Here is a 24,917-nt window from a genome sequence, read left to right on the forward strand (position 1 = left end):
GGAAATATATGCACTGGTTCTTCGATAGAAATTAAAGATGTGTTGGAGGTTTCTCTGCTAATATGAGTGTTTGATCCACTAACAGAAGCTTTTCTCTAATATGGCGTAGAAGAAGAAAGTTGACTGTTAAGTGCACTTGTGCTGTCTAACTCAATTAGCGGAGAACCACACCTTTATTATCTACAGCCTTGTAAATTAGTGTCGGTTGTTAATAATTCAATTCATATGGTGCCATTGACCCCATTGGTTTCAGTAAATTTTTATGGAATGTCATATTCTTGAAGGACATTTGCTGAAATTTTGAAATGTTGTGGCTTGTAAGAGGGACCTGCATTAAGGTGACGTGCAAAAATAAAACCTCTCATCAAACTTTATAACTTTTGAGTTCTAGTTTTTAGAATCCGACAATTTTTAAATTCTTGTTTAATCTCTCTTTGCAACTCTCCTTTAACTAGGAATTTTGATTCAAACGTCTTGAAATTGCACCGAGTTGCTAAAGCGATTAAAACTTTGAAATTCATGTTTTGATCTTTCTTGCACTTGATTCAAACATTTGTTCACTGATTTTTATTTATTAACTTATAAGTCCGTACAAGGCATTCCTCTTCCTCCTATCATTGTGAAATTCATTCTCAACACACCCCCTTACGTGTGACAAATTCTCAAGCCTAATACATGAACAACACAAATGAAATGACAAATAAAAATCTTCTTGTATGAGCTTATAAGTTGATTATAAAAATTTTGATTCAAACATTGAATTTGCAGGACACATTTTCAATACTTGTCCAACTAAGTCTCCGATATGATGATGGATCATCAGTGCAACTTTCATCATTTTTGCAAAGGGACAAGTTTTGTTCCATAGGAAATGACATTTTGGTTTTGCACCAAGATGGCCTGCATCCACTAGGGTCTCCAATGAATATTTGTGAAAGAAAAACGCCCATGATCTAGCCTCCACATTAACCCCAAAGCCAAAAAGGTCCAAGCAATCATACACAAACATAATATGACTAACTGAGCCAACAGAAATATATAGTATTATAACGACTCATCAAATACCCTCAAACTTAGTTTTTTGCTTGTCCTCAAGCAAAACAAAACTCAAAAACAAAAACAAAACCTAACAAACTAAAGACTTAAAACAAAACCTAACTAATACAAAACTTTCAAGTTGCAATCCATAGGAATCGTTAAAAATTAAAACATCTTTCCAAAAATTTCAGCCAATCCCACTATAAAGTCTTAGCCATTTAGAATCAATTAGAAAAGAATTCATGAACTTCCTTGGGTGTAAAGTGAATCGAACATAGTTAAGGAAACTCGACTAAACCCCTTACCTCTCGTCCTTTTTATTCAATACTTCACACATACTAACTTGAAACGTAACTATTATTTTTGTTTCGATTTTTTTCTTCTTCTCTTTTTTTTTCCTTCTTTTTTCATATTTTTTTAAGTAATAGTAGTGGTCGTGCAATGTCAGTTCACTTAAGCTTTTGATCCAACCTATGTAACGAGCTTTAAGTCAATGACTCTCAAACCACTAAGGCTTTAGGGCACTAGGTCTAGAATACCCCTAAGGACTTACTAACTCAATGCAAAGACTACGAAACCAACTAACCACCCTGCCCCATGCCAAAACTCTACCGTTTGACACGAGAATCACTACTAATTAGGCAAGTGTGGACCGGTTACTAAGTAAAGCCTCGGGTGGAACAATTATTACTTTATTTATAACAAAAACTATACTTTATTTAGAACAAAAAATAAAAAAAAAATAATTTGGACTAAAAGTGAGTGTTTCAATCTCACTTCCCACAAACCATGTTGGTGTGAATGTGCAAATTTTCAAAGTATAACTCATGAATTAATGTCTAAGTAACGAGAAATAGAAAAGACTCTAATATGGGATTAACCTTCACTATGTCTATTTGTTCTAACGTTTAAAATAATCTATAAATATTAACTTAAAAACAAAAAAATTTAACTAACAAAAAAAAAAAAAAAAAAAATCTTAAATTTCTTATTTCCCATCCCCAAATTTAAATCACACATTATCCTCAAGGTGTGGAGAATAAATCAAAGATAAAGAAACGACAAAAAGCATAAACTATAAGATAAAAACAACCTGAACTAAGATAAATAAACTAAACTACGTAAAAACATGAAAAGAAAACTAAAGAGAAAATAACTAAAAGAAAAAGAATTAACAGAAAAACAAAATAATTGAGAAAAAAATAATAATAAGGAAAGAGATAACCTGGGCCTGGGGGTTCGAACTCAGGACTAGGAAGAACAAGAGGTGCTCTTTGCGCGCACAAACCGAGCCGCACATGCTGCCTTCACGTGTCAAGTAACCTAGAAATTCGCAATATAAACCTCATCTAGTAGAAGCTGCTCACCCTCGGCCGTTTTTGGCTCTCGCATTTCCTCTCCAAACATTACACCTCGAGCCTAGCGCCAAATTGCGCTTCCTTTCATAAAAACCTTGGTTGCTGCAATCAAAACCAAAGCTTCATCTCTAAAACTCTCAGATCCGAGCCACAGCCCCCAAACTTAAACTCGACTCCTCCCCAGCCCCTGTTCTCTCATCTTCGTTCATCTCCTCAGCAGATTTCCTGTACCATTCCGACGCCACGGAGGTAGGATGCAGCCATCCTTTTCTCCATTTCCTCTCAATTTCTTCTTGTGACTTAGAATCAGAGTAAAATCGATAATAATCTCTCTTGCATGTTTGTGTCATGTGGTAGGAACCTCGTTTGGTAAATGAAGAGAACGTGAAAAATGAAGGAAAATCATAGATCCAACGGTCAAAATTGAGAGCGGAGATATCAAGACCTGCGGATCCGAGATTATAAGGTATATATATATACCTCTCTTTTTTTTCACATTCGAGCAGGAACCAGCGTGATCTGTGAATGTGCTATATGCGTATGTTGGTTTAAAATTGCTGAATATAATGAACCGTATGATTTGACAAATGAAATTTTCAACAATCAAAGTTTCTAAGGATGGGACTTTGAAAATGAAATTTCCCGTGCAAAATCCTTGCAGACTTGGTAGACCAGAAAGCTTCAACTGTTGCAAGCAACTGAAAGTAATCTCATTTTCTGGATCATCTCTGTTGCTGACTACTATTTCTACCATTCTTTCACAGGACTTCACTTCCAACTTATTGAGTTGCAGCAAATGCTTAGCCACGGGATAGGGTATTAAGTATTGCAGTTCGTGACAACCCCATATCTCCAAAGTGGTTAGATTCCTGGAGGATATTAAAGCTGAAGTTAGATTCTCTAATCTGTCACAAGGGTTCAGGGATAGAGCTCCCAAGTCTGGAAAAACAGTGACCCCTGGTTGGGAGTTTTCCATTCCTAGATGTATCAGCTCCGGCATATCGATGAGCCCCAGAACCTTTACATGTGGGAGAGCCTCAACTTCATGTATTTGCCCACTACTACTTCCTTGGTGGTCGTGGACAAGTAAGTCTTTCCAAAGAGCAGAGAGTACACGGAGAATTTCAAGATTCCGTAAATTCTCAAGGATTACATATATTTTTGGCGTATCTTATATGGTGGTTGATTATTGGGAATGATGATTAAACTGTGACATAGGCTTCTGCTTCTGAATTATGTTTGCACGTTCCGAAATCCCACTTCAATAGAAAAACGATTATTTGTATTTTTATGTAATTTGTTAATTACCTAAATTCGAGAGTTTCGTCTCTTGGTTGTCTCAATGTCACTCACATTAAATTTGATATCAAGGGCTGGAGAATGAATTCTTCATCCGTATATCAAATTTAATGGTGAGTGAGCATCCGTATCTTTGATGAATTGGTTGGCGGGAAAATTTATTGAATTTGCATAGCTTGTATAAATATGTTTGCAAATTCTTTCATTTGAAAGGAAATTGATAATAAGATATTCAACTCGGGTAATTTGTTCTTTAGCAAGACTAAAAACGCTGTTTACGTTTGATTACAATCCAAATTTGATGCTGTCAATTTAACAAATTAAGATGAAGTGCAAATACTTTGTAAGAAGGTGCGATGAAAAAATACATTTATCTGGTTTCTACAGACAGAAGCCGTCGTCATTCTATGGAGGTTTAATATCTTGAATCTTGATTACTAATCCCTTGCATTCAGTGTTCTAAAATGCCCCGCCTAGGTGCTAGGCCTTTGGGACCGTCATGATTAATTCCTAGGTATTTAAAAAATAATTAATAATGCATACATATGCCTATGTGGCCACCTAGACTGCTTAGGTCTCGACTCGAACAAAGAAAAAAAAAAATTGCTAAAATTTGTTGCGTACTTGGATAAACACTCATTAATATGTTATATTGCTTTATAATTTATAATTTATAGGTCATTTTATTTTACAATTTATATATTTGTTTTAATTATAAGTAAATATTTATTTATATGTTATTGTAAACACGAAAAGTTCCTGAAACAAGAAACAAGAATACCGTGTACAAAATATATTTTATGATTATGGGGTTACAATCTCTTTGTAATTTGATCCTCTGATTCTATCTTCGTAGGGTGTAGGTTTGTGGATGAGCTGTTGATCCAAAGGGCCGTCGGGGCTTGATCTAGGGATGAACAGTTGATGAACGGATCTTCGAGGGCTTTTGAGCTTGATCTTGAAGACTGGGTGTATGGATTTCTTCAAGGGGCCGTCGGGGCTTGATCTTGAGGGTTGATGGATGAGCGGATCTTCAAGGGCTTTTGGGCCTAATCTTGAAGAATGAGTGTATGGATTTCTTCAAGAGGCCGTCGGGGCTTGATCTTGAGGGTTGATGGATGAGCGGATCTTCAAGGGCTTTTGGGCCTAATCTTGAAGACTGATTGGATGTGTGGATTTGTTGAGGTTGTTGATCCAAAGGGCCGTTGGGGCTTGATCTTAGGACGAACGGATGATGAACACTTTCTTCAAGGGGCCGTCGGGGCTTGATCTTGAGTCGGCGGAAGTTCTTCAAGGGCCGTTGGGGCTTGACCTTGAAGGAGGGTTTGACGAAGAACGAAGAGTGTTTTCTTGATCCTTCGGGATTTTGCTTGAGAGCTTTAGAGTTTCAAGGCTTCAAGGTTTTGGTGTGATGTAAATTCCCTTCTTTCTTTCTTTTCTTCTTCCTTTCTTTTCCTTCTTCAAATGAATGCCTTGGCTTCCTATTTATAGAATTCCAAAACTTGATTTTTGGATTTAAATAATCAGATGAAATAAATCATTTCTGCCAGGTATTGACACGTGTCCTATTTGATGACTTTTCCAATTTATTTCGATTTTTCGTTGAGCCACACACTACATGTAAAATTTATGTGACACGTGAGTGTTGAAATTTTAATTATTGGTCAACATTCATTTCACCGAAATTTTGATGTCTACAAATGCCCCCACTTCAAGGCGCGTCGTAGACATGTGCTTGTCACGTGTAGAAGATGCGTTTTGAAGTCCCTTAATGTAGATGTCAACCCAAGGGCCGTCGAGGCTTGATCTTGAATTGAGCTGGAAATTTCTTCAAGGGCCATTGAGGCTTGATCTTGAGTTCGACTGGAAGATTTTCTGGTTTCCTCCTATCGTTGATTTTCCACAAGCTTAATCTTGAACTGGGCTGGAAGATTCTTTTGGTCTCCTCCGAAGGTTTGAACTTACTCCTTTTATCAGGAGTTGAATTTGATTCAAGGGTGGTGAACACTTGATTTTGAATCGGACTTGTGATTTCTTCAAGGGCCATTGAGGCTTGATCTTGAGTTCGACTGGAAGATTTTCTGGTTTCCTCCCATCGTTGATTTTCCTTTGTGCTACTCTTGAACTGGGCAGCAGGATTCTTTTGGTCTCCCCCCGAAGGTCTACGAGCGGTTTCAGGATATGGCAGGCAAGTACGAGGTGGAGGTGCTGACCTGTTTCTTTGTTCAATCTTTCCAATTCGTATTGAATACGAATCGGAAAGATTGAAGTTTCCTTGTCCCTTCTCTGGCAATGTATCAACCTTTGAAGATGACTACTCGAGAGCAATACTAGGTAAGCAATCAGGAATAGATTCCAGGTAGTCGGTTCCATATCGGAAGACTGACTCCAAGTGCCGGCTGATTGCTTCTTTCACTTTGCCATGCGAGTAAGAACAAGGACAAAGGAAAAGACAGGGAAAAAGCATGATATGAGATACCTTTGCTTTCGAAGAAGCAGCGAATGAATCAACACATATATTTGTTGTGCTTGTCTCCACATGCTTTGATGTATCATTTTCACTTGCCTTACTTGCTCCCCTTTGCAGAAGTGGTATTTCCTTATGCAGGTTTAGCATCTTCTCTTGTAGTATTTGTCCTCCGATGCAGGAGTTGAATGCAACCTTTGCATTTAAATGGTGCTTCACTTCTTGGTGGCAATTGGTTTGAGTGGAGGTTCCGACATATTGCTTTCTCTGTCCTTGTCTTGGCAGGTGAGAACAAGGGCAAAGGAAAAGATAGGGAAAAAGCATGATATGAGATACCTTTGCTTTCGCCCTTGATGATATGAGATACCTTTGCTTTTGAAGAAGCGGTGAATGAATCAGCACATGCTTCAATCTATCGTTTCCTCCTGGGTCATCTGTACTCCAGGCATCTGGTATCTTCAAAGGTTGAATAGGTTTTCTCAAAGGAAGAAGAAGAATTGTGTATTTCGAGAGGCTTTGCTGGGAGTGCGCCCTCAGAGGTGAGGAAGAGTTGGGCATTTTCTTCAGGTCTGCCTTGCCATAAGAGACGAAGGTCGACACATATAGGGATTTCTTAATAGCAAGTGGTGGTACCGTTCTTTTACCCTTGTCGACAAACGTCTCTTCGATATCTGAACGACGCCTCTTCGATTTCTGAACGAGCGCCACTTTTGACAAAGTTGCACGCGTTTTCTGAAAAGCAGAGAAAGCGTCGCCGAACTTTGCGCTTGTCGGCTAAAGACGTGTAGTTGCGATGATGGCCTCCACGTGTTCTCGACTTTGTCAGATATCTTTTGACAAAATTGAACGCATTTTCTGAAAAGCCGCGAACGAGTCGCCGAACTTCACGCAGGAAAATCCGGATTTTTGAATCGGTGGTCGTGTCGCTTGGCTTTTTACAGAGGTATCGATCACTCCAACATACACACTCTGAAAATTGCCCATTCTTGAAAATCGTCTCCGGCCTTTTGAGAATTATCTTCATCCACCCATTCTCTCTGAACACCTTTGAAAAAAATGACTAACTCATCGAACCTTTGCTTAGATTTGAGTCTCAGCAGCGATCCGGTTGCACCCGGTCAAGGTAATGTATGGCGCCCTTCTTTTTTATCTTCTAACGGTCCTCTTACAGGTGAAGACTCCATGATGCAGGACGCCACAACAGCTACAATAGTAGCTAGGAACCTCCTCACTCCAAAAGATAGTAGGCTGCTGTCAGGACGGTCCGATGAGTTGGCCGTTCAAGAGTCCCTCGCTCTCAGCGTTCAGTGTGCAGGCTCTGTGTCCAACATGGGCCAACGCCTACTTGCTCGCTCCCGTCAGGTTGAATCGTTGATGGCAGAGGTGGAAAGTCTCAAGCAAGAGATCAAGCAGCTGAAGTATGAGAATAGAAGTTTGCACGTGCTTGCAAACAACTATTCAACGGGCATGAAGAGGAAGCTTGATGAGCTGCAAGAATCTGAAGGTCGGATTCAAAGTGACCGTCAAAGGTTTTCGTCTTTCCTCCAGATGCACCTTTTTCTTGGGTCATCTAGCGTTCCACCCAGTATTGAGGCCTGGAATGCTCTAGCTTCAATGTCTCCCGCTCCGATGCCTTCCGCTTCTAGAGTTTTGCCAAGTAATGGGGCTTCACGTGAACATCCTTTGTGAAAGCTCCATCTTCTTCTTTTTTTTTTTTTTTTTTTTTTTTTTTTTTTTTTTTGTACACACTTGTAATTTCTTGGAGATTAATGGACATACTTTATTTTATTCAGTGTATTGTGTTAAATACAAATAAAACATATACATCACTAAGTTTTTTTTTTTTTTCCTTCGGTGGCGCTGATCCACCAAAGTTTTTTTTTTTTTTTTTTTTTTTTTTTTTTTTTTTTTCGGTGGTGCTGATCCACCAAAGTTTTTTTTTGTTTTTTTTTTTTTTTTTTTTTTCCTTCGGTGGTGCTGATCCACCAAAGTTTGTTTGTTTTTTTTTTTTTTTTTTTTTTTTTTTATGTTGGAAAGTGGCCAACTTGGCTATGCTTTCAGCTAGACAACAATTGCAAATGCTTTTGGCTATAAAAAATTATAAAGGAAGAAAAGGAGAAACATTTTCCTTGTTTTAGGGAGGAAAAACAGGAAAGTGTTTTTGTTTTTTTCTTCCACATCCGTTGGTTTAAATAGCCTTTGAAGCAAAGGAAAAAAGTGAAGATAGCTCATTTCGGTTTTGGAGAAAATAGAGAAGAAGAGAGAGCTCAATACTCTGCTGAGAAAAAGAAAAAAAAAAAAAAACTGCAAATAGAGAAGAGAAGCTGCTGCTTCATTTGGTTAGTAATCATCTACCAAAGTAGTTGTTGTTTGTAATAGCTTTGAGCTATATGTATAGAGAAGAAATTATTCATTATATTTCTTCCTCTATTTGTTTCTTTGGTGTGTGAGAGCTTTTGGGTGTATTGGGTTATTTGGGCTGTGAGATTACCAACACTTTGTAAACTCCCATTTGGTTGATAGTGGATTATTGGGTGAGCTCCTACTGCTCCAAGGACGTACTCCAGTTACACTGACTGTGGAGGAACCTCGTTAAAATTTTTGTGTCTTTTATATTTTGTTCTTGCATTTTTTTTTTTTTTTTTTTTTGTGTTTTTTTTTTGTTTTTTTATTATATATATATATATATATATATATATATATATATTTATTAATTTTTTTATATGGTGATCTGCAAGGCTGAGGCTGCCAAATCGACGAAGAACCCAGGAACGCGTAAATTGGTGGTGTAGAAAGAGTGGTGTTGTGCAAAGATTGCAAAGGGATTTTTGCTGTGTAATGCCTTTTGGTCACAGTCTTCCCTTGGTAGTGACGTTGCCGTGCCTCTTGCCGCTGCTTGGAGCTTGTTGCAGTGTGTCACTTTTACCGTGTGGGGTTATGCAAAAGACTGCAGCGAGTTTATGCTGTGTAGTGCCTTTTGATCATAATTTTCCTCGGTGGTGACGTTGTTGTGCCTCTTGTTGCTGCTTGATGCACCGTCATCGCTGCACACCATTGCACTGTCTGTTGTCCTGCTGTTCAAGTTTTGTGGCTGTTTTTTTTTTTTTTTTTTTTTTTTTTTTTTTTTTTTGCGGTCATGGTATTTTTCAAATGTTTTAAGAGCAACACCATTACCATTCTTGCGAAGGAAAATGATTCGCAAGATAGGGGAACAACTCTGAAGATTTACGCCCCACTGACTGGCCTTAAGGCGCTTGCTCTTCCTACAAAAGACAACTCCATGCATATTAAGTCGTGGTCTTCTGAAGTATCTTGGAAGGTGGCAAACTTTGTTCGATCAAATACGAAGAGGGAGGCGTGCACACCGGGGATTCTTATCTTGAACCCTTCACACCATGCTCATGACAGTCATCCGGCTTCGTTTAAGCTTCTCGGAGATCACATCCGCAGCGGAGCTATGGCTTGGAATGATGCCTTGTCGACTACCGGAAAAGCTGTTTTTGATGAGTCTTATTGGGAGTGGCTTGAAGATGTCTTGGGCCGATCTAAACATGTGCTTACTAGCATGGGCCTTTACCATGCCGTGTACGCATCTTTGTTTAGTTATGATCTCCATCATTCTGTCCTTCATGCGTTCTTCGAGCATTGGTGTTCAGCGACTAACACGCTTCATACAGCTCAAGGAGAGATGTCAATTTCACTTTGGGATCTCCACAAGATAGGGGGATTGCCAATCCAAGGTAAGTTTTATGACGAGGTCGTTCCTAGTGCGGAGGAACTTTCTCTCTGCAATAACCGAGGATTGCCTGCGAGTTGTCGCTGTTTATTTTGGGCATATCACAAGCTTTTCCAAGATGCTCGAAGTAAATCAGGCGTGAAGATTTCTTCATGGATCCGCTTCTGGTATTGGGAGGACACAAGGTACAAGAAGTCCTCGAAGAGAAGAAGTTGCAACAAAACCACTAAGCCAAAGGGAGACTCATATCCATCTGGTGCCATTGGTTCAGCTAGGCGCCGTTCCCCTGCCGAGTTGAGAGCGTTTGAGGACCTTGGCATAGCATCAGAGCATGTGGAAGAATCTTACCTAGCTGCTTTCTTAGCTTGTTGGCTTTGTAAGTTTGTTTTTCCAATCGGCGACGTCAACTTTGTTCGTCCTGGGGTTTTCAAAGTTGCTAGCAAGATGGCTGCAGGTGAATCTTTCAGTCTTGCTATCCCGGTTTTGGCCAATATTTATAATGGCTTGAGTGTTGTTTCGAACTCAGCAAACACTGAAGATCGTGCCGCGGTTCTTCCCTACCATTATGTGTATGGTTGGTTGGGTGAGTACTTCGGTACTCATTTTTTTTCTTCAACTCTAAACAAGTCAGGGCCTTTGATGACGAAGCATTCTGGCGTGCTTTCTTCGAAGAGCCTCGATGATTCCCAGGCGCAAGCACTGTTTAGAAGCTGCGAAGGCTTGAAGATGGACTATCTGGCGAGAGTTGGCTCGGTGCGGCGAGGCATCATGGACGATTCGCATCTTCGCTTCTCAGACTTATCTTACCTTGTAAGTCTTCGCTCAGGGTATGTTTCTTTGCGGCAAGAAGATCGATGCATTGTTCAGCCGTATAGTCCCCACCGTTTCAGCAGGCAATTTGGTTTTGTCCAACATGTGCCAGGCAAGCTGAAGGAAAAAAACCAATTAGACTCCTTGCAAGCCGTGTATATGCATTGGGAGTCTTGTACCCGTGCATGTACAAATGCTTTTATCACCCTGCCGGCAAAAGACGAGTTCAAGAGTAGTCCAGTAACCCGTGCTTACATAAGTTGGTGGTCAAAGGTATATTATGAGAATTCAGGGATGGCAAGTGGTACCAATTCTTCTCATTCACACCTCAATGTATTGAAGGAGGGGTGTTCTGTGGTTCCTACACAACTGATATCTTTTGATTGCGCGAGTGCTGCTACTTTGCAAGATAGACCAGTGGTTTTAGTCCCTCAATGCCCACGCTTGTCTTCTCAACATCTGGATGTATCTGAAGAGGCCGGTGATGAAGTTGATTCGCACGAAGATGGACTTGTTTTGCGGCAGGGTCAACAAGTTTTAAATAAGCGACGTCTTGAAGGCGCTCAAGCTGATAGCGATGTCAATTTTCGTCATAAGAAGAAAGAAGTGTTTAGGCTCCCTCAACTCGATGGTAGTGTGTCGTTTGAGAAAGACGTATGCATCTTCTTCTCTCTTATGACTTCTTCTGCTTTCATTGTTCTAGCTTTTGTTTCTAACAGCTTTCTTTGTTTTCTTTAGGTTGGGCCTTCTTGTTCTTTTGACTTGGCGACCACAGGTATTTATTCTTATACGGAGATGCTATTTGGAGGCGACCTACCCACAGGCGAGGAGATTGGGGATCCACCTGGTACAGAGCTTATCCCAAGTTCGTCAAGTTTCCCAAGTTTGTCGTGTGTAGGTGGAGGCATGCAAGATCCCGTCATGCATTCTACACCTTTGCCAGCTAGCTCTGAGATCTCTCTGAGAGGGCCAAACCTTAGTGGTACTGAGCAGCTTATTCATCGCATCAATCTTCGTGCGGCAATGGATATCAAGAGCCATATTGAGGGGAGGATTTTGAAATGCCCGTCGGAGGACCTTGCGTTGCTTAAAGAGGACTTGTCGAAACTTATTTCTGCAATTGACAATCTTAACATTGATTCTTCATCCTTGAAGATCAAGATCGCCGAAATTATGGCCGCCTCAACTGAGTATTCTTCCTTGCGTGTTATTTCCTCGAAGAAGTTGAGTCCAGATGTTAGAGCTCACCAACTTGCTGCAATAGACTTGTCACTAACCCAAGCCCGGTCTTCTCAGCAAGCTGCTTCGGGAGATTATCAATCTACAGAGACTTCTTTAGCTTTTGTCCGGGTACATCTAGATACGTTGATGCGAGAACAAGAACAGCTTGGCATCGAGGCATCAAAACTTGAAAGTGTTCTCGGGGAGCAGGGAGCTACACTTTCTCAATGCCAAGAGGAGATTTCACGCCTAGAACAAGAGAAAGACATGGCTATGGAGTTGCCCATCCTGTCTCTCACTGAGGTAGAGACTTTGAAGGCTTTGGAAGGCTTGCTTGAAGACCGCCTCCTTAGTTTTAGGGACATAGTTTTCAAGTAGTGTCTTCCGCCCTTTTTCTTTTGTAATCAGACTTTTTCCTTCAAAGAAATAAAATGTTTGCATTCTTGAATTTGCTCTTTATTCTTCAAAGCGTTTTTTTTTTTTTTTTTTTTTTTGAGATGTGACTGTACTTGAAGTTTTGAAGTTTCAAGTTGCCTACGTACCCTTGGTTGAGGAGGGATCAAGTCATGACGTAGTTCAAATGAGTGATGGTTTTTTATGATGATTTTGCCGTACACAGTTTATGCTCTTGCGGGCCAGGAGCGTGGCGCGTTTCCTTTAGGGGTAGTAGCGCTTCAAAAATCTGCCGTTGATGGGGCCGATCTTCAACCCGTCTTCTGCCGTGATTAAGTAGGCGCCATTGGTGTAAATCTCTTGTATTACGTAGGGTCCATCCCATTTTGATGTGAACTTGCTTTTTGTCTTATGGGTTGTAATGATAGGCCTACGCAATGCCAGCACGAGATCTCCGGCTTGGAAAGACCTTGGGCGGACTTTCTTGTTGAATGCCTTGGCTAACCGTGCTTGGTAGCATTCCAAGTGTTGTTGAGCTTCGAGCCTTCTCTCATCCAGCGCTTCCAATTCCTGAAGGCGCAACTTTGCATTTTCTTCATCAGTCAAGCCTTCTTGTATAGCCATCCTTAGTGAGGGGATTTGACTTTCAAGCGGTAGAACAGCTTCTACGCCATATACGAGAGAATAAGGTGTAGCTTGGGTAGGAGTCCTATGTGTAGTCCTATATGCCCAAAGTGCTTCACTTATTCTTTCATGCCAGTCTCTCTTTGTTCGGCCGATTACCTTTTTCAGGAGGTTGCACAGCGTCTTGTTGAATGCTTCTGCGAGGCCGTTGGCCGGAGCATGATACATGGAAGACTTGTGCTGCTTGAACTTATATTTGTCGCAAAGCTCGTCCACGAGTCGGTTGGAAAACTGCTTTCCATTGTCCGTGATAATGTAGCGAGGCACCCCATATCGGTGGATGATATGCTCCTTGATGAAACGAACAACAGTTTCCTTTTTTACTTCCCTTAAAGGTATGGCTTCAGCCCACTTGGAGAAGTAATCTGTTGCAGCTAGGATGTAAGCTTCCCCTGCAGATGACTTTGGCGTAATTGGTCCTACAACGTCCAATCCCCATGCGTCGAACGACCATGAAGCAACTGTAGGGTGTAATGGTTCAGGCGGTTGATGTATGAAGTTGGCGTGGAATTGGCAGGCTTGGCACCTTTTGGCGTGTTCCAGGCAGTCCTTCACCATGCTCGGCCAGTAGTAACCCATTCTTTTAAGCTGGAAATGTAGCTTTGGTCTAGATTGATGTGCCCCACACATACCTGAATGTGCTTCTTCCATGGCTTGATTAACTTCTTCCTCACCTAGGCATCTCAGGAGCAGTCCTTCAAAAGAGCGTCGGTAGAGTGTTCCTTTGTAGTAAAGGAAGCGAGGTGCTCGTCGACGTATTTCGGAACGGTGTCTAAGATCATCTGGAAGCTTTCCGTGCTCTAAGTAGTCGATCAGCGGCTGTCTCCACTCTTCAGCATCGACTGGAAGTACTGAGATGACATTTGTATCATCTAGTGACATTTCATTAACGAGAGGAATCACCCATCTTTGGCAAACTGGCACGTCTGCAACTTCATCTTTTCCTAGTGTCATACTTGAGGCTAGATTGGCGAGAGCGTCTGCCATTTGATTTTCCTTTCTTGGCACATGTTCTAGTGTCACAGCTTCGAACCTTTGTAGCAGTTGGGTCGCTAACCGGAAGTATGGGACGAGATCATCTTTCCTCACCTCATATTCAGTTAAGAGTTGATTGATTATGAGCTTGGAATCGCCATATACCTCAAGAGCTGTGATTTCCATGTTGATCGCCATTTGGAGCCCGATGATCAATGCTTGGTACTCAGCAACATTGTTGGAGCATAGCTCATTCAATTGGAAGGAGTAAGGTAGTATGTGCCTTTGTGGTGACATGAATACTACTCCTGCCCCTGCTCCGTCTGCTCGTACGGATCCGTCGAAGAACATCGTCCATGTCGGGAAGATGTCGATGTAGAACACCTCCTCGTCAGGCAAGTCATCTGAGATTTTCCAATCAGCCGGGATTGGATGATCGGCAAGGAAGTCTGCTAGCGCTTGTCCCTTGACGGCTTTAGCTGGGACGTAGATGATCTCATATTGATTAAGAAGCAAAGCCCATTTAGCGAGTCGCCCTGTCAAGACTGGCTTAGTCATAACGTATTTGACAGGGTCGGCTTTAGCAACCAAGTGGATGGTGTAAGCATGCATGTAATGTCTGAGTTTCTGAATGGCAAACACCAAAGCGAGGCACATCTTTTCTATTGGGGAATAGTTCAACTCAGCGCCGGTGAGAGTTCGACTGAGGTAGTAAAGTGCTCCTTCTCTTTGGGATTCATTCTCTTGCGCCAAGAGTGCTCCGATTGAACTTTCCTGAGCAGCAATATACAATATGAGTGGTTTCCCGGGCACAGGTGCCCTCAGGACAGGTGGACTTGACAAATATTTCTTTATGCTTTCAAAAGCATTATGGCATGCTTTGTCCCATACGAATGGAACATCTTTCTTCATAAGGCGACTAAACGGTTGACAACGCCCTGCGAGGTTGGAGATGAAGCGTCTGATGAAGGCTAGCCGTCCTTGTAGACTTTTCAGCTCGTGCAGGTTTCTTGGCTCGGGCATGCTTTGAATGGCCTTGATCTTTGATTGGTCTACTTCAATACCACGGTGCTTGACGATGAAGCCGAGGAATTTTCCAGAGGTGACGCCAAACGCACACTTTAACGGGTTCATCTTGAGGTTGTATTTTCGCAGCCTTTCGAACACTATTCGCAAATCCTTCAAGTGTTCTGATCTTTTCTTCGTCTTAACCACCACATCATCTACGTAACATTCTACGTTTTTGTGTAGCATGTCATTGAAGATTTTCTGCATTGCGCGTTGATACGTAGCTCTAGCGTTCTTTAGACCAAAGGGCATTACCTTGTAGCAGTAGATACCTTTTGGAGTACGAAAGGCTGTTAGTTCCTCGTCTTCGAGGGCCATGCGAATTTGATTGTACCCAGAAGAGCCATCCATGAATGATAATGCCTCATGGCCAGTGGTTGCATCCACCATGATTTCAATGATTGGCAAGGGGAAGTCATCCTTTGGGCAAGCATCGTTGAGGTCCCGGAAGTCTACGCAAACACGTATTTGTCCTGATTTTTTAAGGACAATGACGATGTTGGAGATCCACTTGGGGTATTACACTTCTCGAATAAAGCCTGCTTCGATTAGCTTGTCGATCTCGACCTCGATTTGTGGGATAAGCTCAGATCGATAGCGTCTTTGAGTTTGCTTTATCGGCCGTGTTCCAGGCCTGACCGCAAGATGATGAACAGCGATGATAGGGTCCAGGCCGGGCATTTCTTTGTAGGTCCAGGCAAAGACGTCTTTGTACTCTAACAACAGCTGATAATACTCCTCTATCTCGTCTGTACTTAATAATGCACTTACGAAGATAGGCTTTGGTTCCTTGCTTGTACCTAAGTTGAGTTCCTTGAGATCATCGATTGTGGCTTGCCCTCCATCTTCGAGCTGTGGTGGTGCAACAGTGACATCTTCCTCGGGGATTTCGTCTTCTTTACCTTCTTGAACCGTGACGTGGAAAACATCTTGGATCTCCTCTTCGGTGCTGTCTTCTCGAGCTTGTCGGCATAAGGATTGTCTGGTGTTCTGGGAGAGGCGTTCCTCGTAATCTTCATAGGAAGGAGCCTTGACCGGGTAATTGAAGAAGTCTTCTGGGAAGAGGTCGCACATTGTGATGGGGATGGACGATCTTTGTGTTGAAATTTCATTATCTCCAACACTTTCACATTGTTCTGGAGGTTGACAGGAGCTGTTTTGCCCCCTTTTCGACTGATAAACTTGTGGACAAGATGGTTGCTGCTTATCCAATTTCTTCGAAGCGATCTTCGAAATGCATTCCTCACAATCTTCATAACAAGGAGCCTTGATCGAGAAATTGAAGACATCTTCGAGGAAGAAAAGATCCCGCATGAACGATCTTTGTGTTGTAATTTCATCATCCTCAACATTTTCATGTAGCTTTGAAGGTTGACAGTAGCTGCTTTGCCCCCTTTCCGATTGGTGAACTTGTGGACAAGACATATGTTTCTCGTGCAGCTTCTTCGGAGTGACATGAATCCATCCTTCATCTTCACTTGACTTGACTGACATGGTTTTGGAGCATGCCCCCAGCGGTTGAGGTGAAGACTTTGAGTCGAAAGAGCCAGAAGTGACATCTTTCTTAGGGATTTCATCTTCAGTGCCGTTCTCTTGGGTTTGTTGGCATGAAGATTTGCCAGTGTGGACGATGATGCGCCTCCTTACCTTCAGTGGTCCTTTTGTGTCAACCTCTAGGATTGCTTGGCGCTTCATCCTTGAAGGAATCAAGCTTCGAACGTCGTCTTTTTCTCCTAACCCATCGAGCTTTTCTCCCTTTGGTGTTGTCTTCCTCTTTCCAAAAGGCTTCTCATTATCTTCAAATCTTTCTGAAGCTGATCGTCGCAGAGGAGAGATAACTGTGTTGCTTTGTTTCTTAAGCTTTAACAACCTTTCAAAAACAGAGCTTTGGGATGTCGGCGCGTTAAGCCTCTTGAAGACAGAGGTTCGGTCTTGACCACCAATGCGATTAAGCACTAAAGTTTTGGAGCTTGATTGGCTCATCCTATCGAAGACCGACGTCCGATGGGAGGGTTTAGGCTCTTCTTGGTCTTGTTCAATGCTCATGCTGACATATTGAGTGCTAGTGTTTTTCGCTTGGCTTGAAATCATCACAGGTGCATTTGGTGTGAAACCAAGTCCGGCTTTGTTGTTGTCAACTCCATAACCATGCTCCTTCAACTTCTTTTGAGTTTTGGTGAGGTTACGTTCTTCGTCATTGACAGTGTTTGAAACCTTCTTTCCAGCCACCGCAGAAGAAGCGAAGTCGTACCCGGCCTTTGACATGAGTTTGTAGGCGTTAGGGTCGAAACCTTCCTCGGTCCTCTTGGTTGGAAGAAAGCTTGATTCCACCTTCTTTGGTAGAGCTTTTATGAAGCCTTGTGGTAGTCTTGCGACCTTAGCACCTCCGAGCTGTGTCAAAGGCAAAACTGCATTTGTCTTGAGCAAGTTCACATTATTCGTGTGCCACTGTGTATCGGCTTTTCTAGTTTCGAATGGAGATTGACCATTCTTTCTTCTTGACATTGGGATATACCGGAATATGGGTGCGTTCGGTCCTTCTGACGGCATCCTACTCCCTTTGGTTGTTGCAGGTTTAGCAAGCTCGTCATCGTCTTTGCTTGAAGATGGCACGGCCTGCTCTTTTTGCTTTTTAGGCATGGCTTGCCACTCCTGCTTTTTAGGTGCTGCTCTGCCCGTGGATTTGATCTCTTCCGGGAGGGCTTCGGGTACCGTCTCTTCATCCATGTAGAACTTGGCATCTGCAAAGTGTGATTCGGCTTCGGTGAATGGCTTGGTATCACCTTGGATCACCTTCACTCCTTCTCGGTAAAATTTTAGGCATTGGTGAAGGGTGGACGGCACTACCCCATTTGCGTGGATCCAAGGTCTTCCTAAGAGCAAGTTATAGGAAGTTCTTGCATCAATCACGTGGAATATCGTGCTTGATTTGAGCTCACCCATGGTCATCTCTACTCGGATCATGCCTATCGCCCTTTGTCCTCCTTGGTTAAAACCCTGGATCAGCAGACGGCTCAGGGATAGTTCATTCACCTTGATGCCGATTATGGTCATTGTTGATTTTGGCATGATGTTTATGGCTGACCCACCATCCACAAGCATGCGGTTGACTTTGTATTCCTTTATGTACCCGGAGACGAAGAGAGGACGGTTGTGAGGCTTTGATCCCAACAGTAGGTCTTCGTCAGTGAAGTTAATTACGTCATGGGTGGCACAACATGTGGCACATTCATGTGGCTGAAGCTTCGAGCCTTCGTCGTTACTTTCTTGCACTTCGTGGTCGTCGGGACCTGCCAAGACTGCTGCTAGTGCTCTTCGCATGTTTTTTGGCAATGGTAGCGCTTCCTCGATGCTAAAGTGTGTTGGCAGACCTTCTCCAGGTGTAAGGGTCTTTTCTACCTCAGTGGCGATAGCTTTGCCTTTTGAGGGCTCTTCTATTTCTACTTCAACCATGTGACAGGCCACGGTAGTGCAGTGTTGGAAAAAGTCATTCGGGAAGTACTCACGCAAGGAAACGGGAATGCGTGGCTCCTGCTCCATAGGTTCCCTAGCATATGTTGTTTTATTATGCTTTATGTTTCTTTTAGGCTTCGCATTGTTGCGGCCGTGGTGATTTCTTCTTTGTTCCACCTTTGGCTGTATGACTTGTGGTCTTGGTTTCCTTGTCTTTTTGTAGGTTACCAATATCCATCCTTCTTCATCATCAGCATGTGTATCTTGGTCGCTTCTCTCCAGTGATGGTTGTGTAGGAGGTGCCGTGCAACTTAAGCATTCACGGGAACAGTCATGTGTCATTTGGAGAGGCACAGGATTAAACGATCCAAACGCAATTGTAGTGGTATGCGTTGCGGCCGTGTCCTCAAGGTCGAGCTCAATTTGCCCTTGTTGTGCTAGCTTCATGATGAGTTCTTTGAGAACGAAGCACTTGCCAACAGGATGGCTCACAATACGATGGTACTTGCAGTACCTAGGATCGTTTGTGCGATTCATTTCTTCAGGACGCTTGCATTCGGGTAGCTCAATCACCTTTTTTCCCAGCAAGTCATCTAACATGGCCGCCATGTCAGAGTCAGGAAAAGGGTACGTTTTCTGTTCCAACTCTCTCAAGGTGCTCTTGTATCTGTCTTGGGTGAGAGAAGGCTCACTTGTCTTTATCTCCTTCGCTTTCTTCTTGGAGGAGATCTTGATGGGCGCTGAGGAGGTCTTGATGGGCGCTGAGGAGGTCTTGATGGGCGCTGAAGAGGTCTTGATGGGGGTAGTGTTGACGGTGAAAGCTTCCTTAGCGGGCTTCTTCCCGGTCTTGTCTACATTTGGGGCGAATACTTTCTCCTTATTGAAGTTAGTAATTGGCTCCTTTTTCCCATGATTAGCGATACTCAGCTCCATGTCGTGGGAACGAGTTGCTAGCTCTTCGAATGTTCTTGGTTTTATACCTTGGAGGATGTAATGTAACCCCCAGTGCATGCCTTGAACGCACATCTCAATGGCAGAGGTTTCAGAAAGCCGATCTTTGCAATCCAGACTTAAGGAGCGCCATCTATTTATGTAGTTGACGACAGGTTCATCTCTCCACTGTTTCGTACTGGTCAGCTCTAGCATGCTTACAGTACGACGAGTGCTGTAGAAACGGTTGAGGAATTCCCTTTCTAGCTGGTCCCAACTGTTGATAGACTCAGGTTCAAGGTCAGTGTACCAGTCAAAAGCGTTACTTTTCAGCGAACGCACGAACTGTTTGACGAGGTAGTCTTCCTCTGTCCCAGCATTGTTGCAAGTTTCAATGAAATGGGCGACATGTTGCTTCGGGTTGCCTTTTCCATCGAACTGCATGAATTTTGGGGGCTGATAACCCCTTGGCATCTTTAAAGCATCAATCTTCTTGGAGTAAGGCTTTGAGTACAGTACGGAGTCATGCGAGCTTCCTTCGTACTGTGTCTTGACAGTGCTTGCGATCATCTCCTGTAGCTGCTGGATAGAGAGAGATCCCATGAATGCCGTTGATTGGTCTAGCTTCAGCTTCTCTTCAACTTTCTCCACTGGTGGCTCTTCTTCTTCGTCGTCTTCTTTCTTTAATAGGCCAATATTTGGGTCGACTTTCACGTCGGGCAGCGCATCTAGTTGGTTGACAAGTGCGGCAATCTGCAAGTCCTTCTCTTCCACAGTCCGTGTGAGCTTTGCGATTGCTTCATTCATCTGAGCTAGCTGCTCCTCGATTGAAGTTGCTCCAGTGGTCATGACTTGCATGGTTGTACTACCGCTCGAATCAGCGTCGGAGAGTAGGGACTCTGAGTATTTCCTCGGGCTTTCCCCCTTTGATGCCCTTAGCGAGGCTAGGGTGATCACAGGCTCGTACCTCAAGTGCTCTTGTTCCTTTGACAAAGTTAATGCAGGGGCGGAAGCTGCAGCAAAAAGAGCTCTTGCCTTACTTCGGGTTATGATGCCCGAAATATCACCACTTGCGGCGATGATGTTCTTGTTCTTCGCTTTGATTGCAGGAACAGCTTGATCCTTTCTTGATGCCATTTGCGTTTTTCGATGATTTGAGGATAGAGATGAGAGGTAGAGAAGTCCCACTGGGTGTGCCAAATTTGTAAACACGAAAAGTTCCTGAAACAAGAAACAAGAATACCGTGTACAAAATATATTTTATGATTATGGGGTTACAATCTCTTTGTAATTTGATCCTCTGATTCTATCTTCGTAGGGTGTAGGTTTGTGGATGAGCTGTTGATCCAAAGGGCCGTCGGGGCTTGATCTAGGGATGAACAGTTGATGAACGGATCTTCGAGGGCTTTTGAGCTTGATCTTGAAGACTGGGTGTATGGATTTCTTCAAGGGGCCGTCGGGGCTTGATCTTGAGGGTTGATGGATGAGCGGATCTTCAAGGGCTTTTGGGCCTAATCTTGAAGAATGAGTGTATGGATTTCTTCAAGAGGCCGTCGGGGCTTGATCTTGAGGGTTGATGGATGAGCGGATCTTCAAGGGCTTTTGGGCCTAATCTTGAAGACTGATTGGATGTGTGGATTTGTTGAGGTTGTTGATCCAAAGGGCCGTTGGGGCTTGATCTTAGGACGAACGGATGATGAACACTTTCTTCAAGGGGCCGTCGGGGCTTGATCTTGAGTCGGCGGAAGTTCTTCAAGGGCCGTTGGGGCTTGACCTTGAAGGAGGGTTTGACGAAGAACGAAGAGTGTTTTCTTGATCCTTCGGGATTTTGCTTGAGAGCTTTAGAGTTTCAAGGCTTCAAGGTTTTGGTGTGATGTAAATTCCCTTCTTTCTTTCTTTTCTTCTTCCTTTCTTTTCCTTCTTCAAATGAATGCCTTGGCTTCCTATTTATAGAATTCCAAAACTTGATTTTTGGATTTAAATAATCAGATGAAATAAATCATTTCTGCCAGGTATTGACACGTGTCCTATTTGATGACTTTTCCAATTTATTTCGATTTTTCGTTGAGCCACACACTACATGTAAAATTTATGTGACACGTGAGTGTTGAAATTTTAATTATTGGTCAACATTCATTTCACCGAAATTTTGATGTCTACAGTTATGTAATAAATTTAATTTAAATTAAAAAAAACACCTAGGCCCCGTTTGGATACATAGTCACCAGGCTCGTACTTGCCGCTCACGTCTTATAGAACCTTGCTTGCATTATTGCCTCAATGGTTCTCTACTATATATGCTTCAATTATCATGGCCAGAGATGCCAACTAGGGTGAAGGTGCTGGTGTTGGTGCACTAGAAGGAATCGGGGAAAATAGCCTCGAGAAGAGTTTGTCGGCGAGAACCGCATTGGCTGCGTCGGATGGGTGGAATGCATCCCAGAATACGTAGTCTTTCCGGTTGGGGCATAGCTTTGAATTAGGCAAGCATAGCCCTCCAATGTCTGTGTCAACATTGCAACACGAAGTGTTCGAAACCTTGAACCCTGAAAAATTGGTACATACATTGTAAATAAAACCTGTCTCAATCGAATTTGAATCTACAGTTGAATAATCGAGTTTGGTTACCATAAGCGGTAGGGTTTTGGATTAAGTCGTAGACGTCTCCATACGTGTCTGCAAATGAGAGCTTTGCCTGTGGGAGCTGCCTGTTAAGAGAGGCAATGAGCTTTTGTACTTTGGAGTTGAATTCTAGCACCCACTCGTTCACTCTTTTCAAGCACTGGCCTGTCTTTGATTTCACCCTCTGAGAAGGAATGCAGCCAAGTGGTCCGAGACCATGGAACACCATCTTTCGGGCACCCAGCTGGTAGAGCCTCTAGCACAAACAATTCAAACATGCACTGTTAATTAACTAGGGTTTATGGCTGTAAATTGGCTAGAAAGAGCTTGAGTTTGCACCGGTTTCGGATTGTGTTTGACTCGATGAAGTTCGTGAAAGAAACAAGCAAAACCTACCCTTGGCTTGATGAGAAACAAGCCATACTTGAAGATTGTTATGTTTGGGTTGTAAAGCTTGTATTTTTTCACGAGTCTACTCGAACCAGTTTAGATTCAAGTTATTTGGAATGAAAGATCATGTTCCAGCTTCAATTCCCATTAGTTTAATGGTACTTCTCTTCTTAATACTAGAAGAGTCGTGAGAGGTTTTAAGATTGAATCCTCTATTATCGTTTTCGTTTTTTTCATTTAACTAGTAGTAATTACTAACCTTAAGTTGTCCCTCTAAGGTACCGATCAATAATTCCACAAATTCATCATAAGTGTACTGCTGACTATCAGCTAAAAAGGGTTGCAGGTAATTGTTGACATAATCATTGCTGCCTGAAAAAGTGCAAAGAAAATGAATAAATAGGATATTTATACAAGCAATTGTCTAAACTACTTTAATTACGGGAAATGAGAATTTAGACATGGGCGCAAGGAAGTTAATCATTGACTTAACCTACGTTTACGAAAAATGATGAGTTCTTTTCATCTAAAATAAAATTTCATTTGTCTAATAAAAAAGGTACCAAGTCCAATGAAGTAGATGGCTTCACTGCAAAGCTTGGCTGCAGCCTCTGCCCCAATCTTAGCCTTGATGGCTTCCCTTGTCTTGTTGAAATTTTGTATTTGATCATCAAACGACATTCTCTGAATCTGTCATGAAGAAAAATAACAAAATAATTTAAGATTATAAAGCATTTACTCCTGCGCCCGAAGTCGTAGGTTCAACGACATGATCATAAACATAAGAGGGATTAATATTATTGTGATTACAAAATAGAGTCCAGTGTCATTGAGTATTCCTGCTCCACCAGATGCATAATTAACCCCTTTAAGCAGTGCATCATCATTCTGTGCCAAGGATAGATAAGGTGGTGGTGATGGAATCCCAAGCTTTTTGGCTACAAAAGATAAAAAAAATTCAGTAAGTTCCTGAAGATACAAAGGAAAACAAAAATATCGACGTCGGATGAGTAGTATAAGAAGTAAGGACACTACATATTATGTCGCCAATGGTTCTTCCATTAGTGAACCTCCCAGTAGCTCGACCACCGTCATAATCGACACCATACCAAGGATAATTTGACCTTGCAAGAGAATACGACAGATAATTGTTGTTCCCTACTTCTGTCAAGGAGTCACCGAAGACGAAGGTCACGGTAGACGCTGCCGATGAAGCGACGGCTACCATGGTTGTGAAAATGGTGGTAGCTAAAGCCATCCACATTGTCACTTCCGTCTTTGAATCTCTCTCACTATGAAATAATAAAGTAGCAGTTAGTGAGACAAAAATTTATAGTAAATTGATCATGAAATTTTGATAATGTCTAAATCCCAAAGTTTGGACAAATTAGGTGATTGATTAATGAGATAATCTTGAGGAGTTGGCCTACTCAGCTGCCTTAAGTTAGCACCGTTTGATGTTATTGAAACCGATTACTAGTTGCTTGTATATGTCACAAGTATAGTTGTAAACATCACTCTAGCTATGTCATGGGTTAAAGTGATTTTCTCAACCACTCTTGTCTTCCATACCTTGTCACCCACTTAGGTCCTTTGTCAATCTTTCTTCTTGTTTCCAGGAACCACTTTACTTGTTATTAATATTTGTCTTGTCCACTTGTTAGGACTGATTTGGTAGTGATGTATGGCTGTTAGTCTTCCTCTCGTAGTCTCCTTTTCGACTCTCTATAAGAATTGCCTTTTACTCTTGCAAAGAATACAATGTGAAATACAACATAAGATTTGAAACCAAAACTCAACAGATCTGTACTTGTTAGGTGGATATTTCTTCAGAGTGTAAAGATTACAAAATCTTGGCATTGACAAAAAGCATGCACAATGGTGTTAAAATTCACTTGTTCTGCTCTGAGTTTTCTTATTTGGCTGCCTACTTTGGGTTAGTTGGATGCCAACTAACTTAACATCCTTAACAATGCTGTAATTACCACTTAGTACTACAATCTTGTGGTAAGTTTTGGATTTAAATCTCGTAAATAGCGAGTTTCGTACCAAATTATTCCCCCACTATTTCGGTATTTTTTTTATATAAAGCCGGAGGCCGGTTTTGGTGTCACCGGCTTCGACAAAAATAATTGAACGAAAATACCCCTCGGCCAAAAAAAATTCAAAGCAAGAAAAATGAATGCATAAAATAATCCAAGGGTAATTTTGTAAATTCATTTTATTTTTAAATAATCCCCTGCCTGTTCTACAGTCTTCCACACCTCTCGACCCAGTTTCATTCTTCCCTCAGCACTGCCATCTTCACCATTTCCGAAGATTTCCGATCACTCTAGCTCTGTTTTTTGTTTTGGTTAAATTTTGTCATTGTGATTTTGGGTATTTTTTTGTATCTTCGAATTCTCCTTTGTTGTGTTTAATTTTGTTTTGTTTTTGGCTTTAGGAAATCGTGGTTCTTCGGATTTGGGGTTTT

General features: G+C 42.1%; 1 protein-coding gene and 1 long non-coding RNA gene across 2 annotated transcripts; one reads left to right on the plus strand and one right to left on the minus strand.

Annotated features, from left to right (window-relative positions):
- The first annotated feature begins 2,416 nt into the window (after positions 1–2,416).
- Positions 2,417–3,698, plus strand: LOC137738638 (uncharacterized). The gene is made up of 3 exons (XR_011069036.1): positions 2,417–2,645; positions 2,754–2,862; positions 3,161–3,698. It is a non-coding gene; the product is annotated as an uncharacterized lncRNA (long non-coding RNA).
- Positions 3,699–21,636: 17,938 nt separating this feature from the next.
- Positions 21,637–23,738, minus strand: LOC137741173 (GDSL esterase/lipase At5g37690-like). The gene is made up of 6 exons (XM_068480982.1): positions 23,480–23,738; positions 23,255–23,382; positions 23,008–23,134; positions 22,704–22,816; positions 22,061–22,310; positions 21,637–21,978 (listed from the first exon to the last, which is right to left on the minus strand). The coding sequence occupies exons 1-6, from the start codon at positions 23,706–23,708 to the stop codon at positions 21,761–21,763; spliced, it is 1,065 nt and encodes a 354-aa protein (XP_068337083.1). The 5' UTR covers positions 23,709–23,738; the 3' UTR covers positions 21,637–21,760.
- Positions 23,739–24,917: the final 1,179 nt, after the last annotated feature.

The sequence above is a fragment of the Pyrus communis genome, chromosome 7, assembly GCF_963583255.1.
Source record: "Pyrus communis chromosome 7, drPyrComm1.1, whole genome shotgun sequence".
NCBI classification, from domain to species: Eukaryota; Viridiplantae; Streptophyta; class Magnoliopsida; order Rosales; family Rosaceae; genus Pyrus; species Pyrus communis.

Excerpts from the sequence above, each read along its gene's own strand:
- LOC137741173 (XM_068480982.1), bottom strand. The coding sequence starts at position 23,708 with ATGTGGATGGCTTTAGCTACCACCATTTTCACAACCATGGTAGCCGTC. Across the intron at positions 22,817-23,007 it reads CATCTACTTCATTGGACTTG|GCAGCAATGATTATGTCAAC; the intron begins GTACCTTTTTTA and ends GCACTTTTTCAG. Across the intron at positions 22,311-22,703 it reads CCTTAGAGGGACAACTTAAG|AGGCTCTACCAGCTGGGTGC; the intron begins GTTAGTAATTAC and ends TGTTTGTGCTAG.